The sequence below is a fragment of the Scatophagus argus genome, chromosome 8, assembly GCF_020382885.2.
Source record: "Scatophagus argus isolate fScaArg1 chromosome 8, fScaArg1.pri, whole genome shotgun sequence".
NCBI lineage: Eukaryota > Metazoa > Chordata > Actinopteri > Scatophagidae > Scatophagus > Scatophagus argus.
This window is the reverse complement of record NC_058500.1, coordinates 13,917,512-13,923,511: the sequence shown is the minus strand read 5'-3', so window position 1 is coordinate 13,923,511 and position 6,000 is coordinate 13,917,512. Positions and strand designations below refer to the sequence as shown.

At 36.8% G+C, this 6,000-nt stretch overlaps 1 protein-coding gene across 2 annotated transcripts in view; it reads right to left on the bottom strand.

Annotated features, from left to right (window-relative positions):
• Window positions 1–1,404: 1,404 nt before the first annotated feature.
• cpne5a (copine Va) overlaps window positions 1,405–6,000 on the bottom strand; it is a 67,135-nt gene continuing 62,539 nt past the window's right edge. For both annotated transcript variants that reach the window (XM_046397699.1, XM_046397701.1), the window contains 3 exons: window positions 5,668–5,725; window positions 5,428–5,501; window positions 1,405–4,368 (listed from right to left, as the gene is read on the bottom strand). In XM_046397699.1, the coding sequence (XP_046253655.1) occupies window positions 4,180–4,368; window positions 5,428–5,501; window positions 5,668–5,725 (321 nt within the window). In that variant the 3' untranslated portion in view covers window positions 1,405–4,179. The remainder of the gene's footprint in view (window positions 4,369–5,427; window positions 5,502–5,667; window positions 5,726–6,000) is intronic.

The following is a 6,000-nucleotide window of genomic DNA, read 5'->3' as shown; positions in this document are numbered from 1 at the left end:
TTTTTAAAAAGCTAATAAAAAATAGGCAATTCTGCCAATTCAGATTCTGCATTCATGTGCAGATATCTGGTAACAGAGATAAGGAATACCACAATCCCTCCAGAATAGAGACGTACAGGAAAACAACAGATAGCCCACTGTATGATATCAGAAATATTTTTTAAAATCTATTTTACGTCTCACAGAATGCAGTAATGAGTGTTTTAAATCAGTGATGTAACTCGAGTCAATGCTGGTTGGTTCTGCTGAAGACTAAAATGAAAATGACAAAAATCTGGATATGTGGAGTTAAAAAGAAGTGACCTTACCAGGCTTCTGTAGCTGTACTTCATGTCTGCTTGAGGCTACATTAGCTCCTGCCTGCATAGCACACATGAATCACTAAAGCCATCGTTAGGGGTAAAGTTTCATTGGCGCTAATGTAGGCTTAAGCTCTTAACAAGGAATAAGAACAGATGGAATCAAAAAGGACAGTCTCAATCTCTCTCTCTCTGTTTTGACACTTGTTTCAACTCTCATAGTGATCAAACACACAAAGTTACCATGTTACATTCTGCCAAAGTTGTCAATATTTTATTAATCTTCAGTTAAGGCAATCCATTACAAAGCATTTCACAAACCACAGTATGACGACAATATCATGTCCAACACCTGGTTTGGAAATTATTCAGCATGCAAGTCAGAGACCAAGAGAGGTATGTAAACAGTCTGGGATAAAACAGGAGTAGTGGTAAGAAGAACCCATACAGTATGTGTCTCATAGGAACAGAATGGAAAGAAACCAGAGATGCAACATGCTAGAGGTGGCTGATATCTCGAAATAACATCCAAAGTAACTAATGAAGCACATGGCAGATGCACTAATCAGCTGAAATAAAGGCAGACTACCAAACATCCTGCCATTTTGGCACAAACACGCAAATTGTCTTAAGAGGTCCAGTTCAATGACTGAAAACATTTTGATACTGAATATTCTTTCTGTGAAGCTTATGTTGAGTTCAGTCTCAAAGAAGCTCAAAATGAAGGGATAATCAAAGTCCTTTCTGACAGAGAGAAAAGAAATAATTGTATTGTTGGAAAGATCGCAAATATATTTTTTTAACAATAATCTAATGCTTCACAATTGCATAAATGTCATAACTGTGCTCATTTCATAATGGCTGATTATTTGTCTGCTACTCAGGGTAGTAGTTTTTGATTTCCCTTTAGAAGAAATAGGCCTCAGGAAAAAGAGAGTAAGGATTGCTGTAATCTTAGATGAGCTATTTAATCCAGTTTAATTGGTTTTGATAAGCATTTATGACATAAAATATGTCTGAAAAGTACATACAACATATGGCACCAGTATTTTTAATTTCAGCTGTTTTCACAGACATTTGTAATCACAATAATAGTGTATGAGTTGCATGCTGATGCTGACTTAACATGCCTGCCAAATTACACACGTTTCCTAGGGGAGTACAACAACTTGCAGTTGTTTTTAAAAGGAAAATGTAAAAAAATCATACTTAAAAAGTAGAAGTTAAAGAGGAAGAGATATTTAAGTTATTAATCCATAATACTACTTTAAATATATTTCATAACAAATGTATTCATCGTATATTAATTATTTCCTTTTGGCTTCAATGGCTTTCTGTAGAGGTATTCTGGTATAGATGCATGCTATGAAAGGAAACTTAATGGCCTCATTTCATTTCTAATGAGACTGTGAAATTGGCAGCAGATTCAATGCTGCTTTGTATTCTGAGGGAGAGATGTCATCACTAGTGAAAAATTTAATACAAAAGCAAGAAAAAAATGTCAAATATGGATCTGGGCCTGCGACAGAAGGAGTTCACTGCCTCTGGACTGAGTTTCTGCAGTATCATCAGACTCTTATCTTCTCTCTGAGAGCATGAAAGCAACGGGAGTCAAAGAACATTGAATGCATAACTAAGATCATAAAGCAACATGAATCACATAAAACACATTTGCTCTAAACACAAAACAGAAAAAATAACAAATCTTCACATTCTCAGGGAACAACATGACAAATCTTTGTAAACGTTAGTTTTCCTGTGTCATTCCATGAAACTCTCAAAGTACAAAATAAAACTGATTAATGTACAAAAACAACAGATCAAAGATGAACTCACTTCTTAAAGAAACCCATGAATGTTTACTTTTTCCATGAGGCAATGTGAGTAGCCACAGTTGAATTGTAAACAAGTCTTGACTTTGAATATTGTACAACAAGGCTTAGTGACACTGTTCTCTTTTATTATTTCAAAGATCCTTAGTGAAGAGTTGTAAGTATAAAAAGTACAGAACACTGGTTTGAGACAGTGTGTATCAGCTTCTGCAGCTGTAATAGTCCAAATCTTGCAACAGTTTTGTCATCACTAACATTTTCTGTGAGTACATCTTAAACATGAGACCTGCTGCTGCTGCTGGCAGAATAACACCTGGGTAAACTGAATTTGGATATGTTTCCATATAATAGGCACATTTGGATCGAGATATCGAGTGACTGAGAGATACTAACAAAAATGATGGCCTTTACAAATAGATACATTAGGATGTACACCACTGGGCCACGAATGGGCTGTGACTCTCTTTACAAAATTTGTACACAGTCACCAAAAAGAAATGCAGTGAACAAATTGAGTGAAGAAATCAACAGCTGGTTTCAATTAAAGTGTAAAACAATATTGTGAAATTGTACTTTAAGCATTAAAACGGTATCCCAATGTTTTGTTATAAAATGGGCTGTTGTAAATTGGTGTAAAATCAGGTTTTCTGGGAACACTTAATTAAAATAAAAGAGTAAACCACAGTAAACAAAATGCATACACAAGACACTTGATGAATGAGAAAAGATGGACTCCTGACTGGTTTTTGTTTTGTTTTGTTGTCTTTTGATCATTTAAAAAAAAAAAACATTCAACACCCAAATATCTCATGCTCTTGTTAATGATTTTTCAGTTTTCTTTTTCAGTTTTCCATTTAAGAGGGGGTTGGGAATAAAATGGGTATTAGTTGACATCAGTCTTTCAAAAGCTTATTTGTAGGGTCCCTAATTGGTATTGAGCAAAATCCCAGACAATAAACTGTAACCACAACAAATATAATGGAAAGAAACACAAACAGCGAGATGACAAATGAGACACAGCAGCAAGACTGAAGCGGTAGAATTTACCTCTCTGCATACCAACATGGAAAGCAAGTACACACTTATTCATCTGTTTGCCTGTAAACATCCTGTTTCTATGATGAAAAGTTATGTCAGTATAACAATATTGTCATTTTATCATAAACATTCTTCCTTTTGTTTAAAATGGTGGTGGAAGACAATGTTAAAGCCGTGCTGACAACATAATGTGGGGTTCTTTCCATTATTTTCATTGTGGCTGCTTTTGGTTCATTCAAAACAGTTGTTTTCAGCTTATTAATATGATAACCTTTGTGCTTTTTATTTGGATGGTAATTAGTGCATTCTGTTAATTATAAATATAGGAAAGACATATAAGACATGGTGCTGGATAATCAGTATGGCGACAGCTCACAGCAGGTCCTCTATATAACAGCTTGCAATCGAAAATTATCCATCAGTGAAAATGATTCATAAACTGCTTAACAGATTTTATCACATGCTTCTATATTACAGTCCTTATCAAAGTAGAAATGGGGATTTTTTTTATTACACTGGTCACAAAATATAAGATGGAAAACTACAGGGGAAATATGACTTTAATCCCCCACCCTTAAAATCCCTCCAAAGGAATAAATTACATCTGCAATAAATAAATAAATAAATAAATAAATTAGTATACACATAATTTCCTAGTTTAACACACATTGATTCCAAAAGGTATCACAAACATGATACACACTGGCACATTCTAATATAATTATGCCTTCAAACAGGCTCTCTCTACGGGTTTACTTGCTATCCATTACATCACCACTTTGACAGGTTTGACAGCAAACAACTAAAACCTTCCTTTTATATCGGACTCCTCTCAGCACTCTCATATTCAAACTCCCTGATCATCAATAGGTTCTCCAAAAGCAGTCCTATCTCTCCAGAACAAAATGGAGTCTCATCATTCAGGCAGATTAATATCTACGAAAGAGCCTCGAAAGCGTTCCCATCAATCCAGACCCTAACCTGCCCTGACGTGGAACCGCCTGTGGAGCTCAGACGGGGTTGGTCGAGGGGTGTTCGCCAGTCGAGTAAGCCGGTGGGACGGGGTTAGGTTTAATACCTCTGCTCTTCATGTAGGAGATGAGCTGGTCGGGTATCTCTGCCAGTACATCTTTGGCAAGCCGCGCCATGCTCAGCACATGGTTGCCTGTGCGGTCCATGTAGTCTCTGAATGGGACAAACTGTTTTGACATGGGAAAGATATCTATGACTTTATGAAAAGAATATGTCTTGTGTGTAACAAGTAGCAGAAAACACTGGATCTAACAATTTGCACATGATGTTGCTATTTACACATGACGCAGGGGCTCCTGATTCATAGTTCAGCATCAGCAGCTTGATAGCTCCATCACAGCACCGACTGAGGCTTGTTTATATACCCAATAGTAAGCTGTGTTTGTGATGTAGAGCAACTTGAACTACACACTTACACAGTTACATCCAAATAACTACGTTCGCCTTGTCTTATCAGTCATTGCTGTATTTATTGTGATTGAGAGTGTGGGTCACAGTTGGTGGAGTGGAGATGGCTTTGGTAGACATTTGCTGCTGAAATCCAGCAGATATCTGAAACTTTCATTAACGTCCTTAATGTCATCCTCACTCTCAACAATCTGTAAGAAAACTCAAGCAGCCTTGGCTGACTGATCACAGTTCTTGAGGTCACTTCATGGCATATCTAAAGCTGCTATAAACCTGATGTGTAGTTCTTGAGGAAGCATGTACTATAGGAATACATGCATACACTCCAAGAAGAGTAAATGTTTCCCCGATGCTGTTGCTAGGGGAACGGCCAGAAGGCCACTAAGATCTTAGGGCTTTACCTATTCATTTTCTAACACATTGTGGGAATTCATACTTTAAAAAAGCAGCAATGTTTATCATCTAAGGATGAGGAATGCACAGTAAATTTAATAGAAATTCATGCATCTGAAAAACTGTATTCAAAATTGACCGTAATAGTTGAATGTGGAGTGTGGATAAGAAAACTCATGGAAGGGTTCATCCTCTGGGGTGCATGATTGTGTTCAATAAATGTCATGGTGTACAAGTAAATATTTTCGCCTTGATAGCAGCACAAGATAAAAGTAAACCATGAAGGATTTTCTCAGAATCTAAGCTATCCATACTGAATTTCAAAACAATCTGGCCTGTAGTTGTTGAGATAACTCGCGATAAGCATGAGGCAAAAATGATCCAATGACAAGCTTAGATTAAACACAACATTAGAAACATCTTACCTGTACAATGTCTCTCTCTGCCAACTTCCCCCGTGAGGAAATCCTGATATCATCGCCATCCAGCTCAACCATAGCTACAGAAAAAAGATGTTTTATGAAAAATAATCTCATATGTTCATGCTGTGCATTGATAAGATGTGCAACAGCTGTTATGCTCGGGGAGATCTGAGTAAATGTGAATAAAACAAATCAGCCCTGGTGCAAAGAGAGCACAAACTGGTTTTCATTTACTTTTCTCACCATCAAACTCAGCTTGGCCAACTCCAACAATGATGATAGACATGGGGAGTTTAGCTGCCTGTCATGAACAAGAAGAACAAACAGTCAGTTGTCACTCAGATGCCTGGAAGAACACCTCACTGTGTTTTCTGAAAAAAAAAGCTTGACTTCACACTTTTTATCAGAGTATAGAGAGGTCACGTTCCCAGTTCATTGTATTTTTCTCACAATACTCACCATACAACACAATACACTTCTCATTTTACAAAGTACAGACCTCCACAGACACCAGAATCAGACACAATAATGGACAAGATAAAATAAGATAAATACAAATACTAAATGTCATCACAG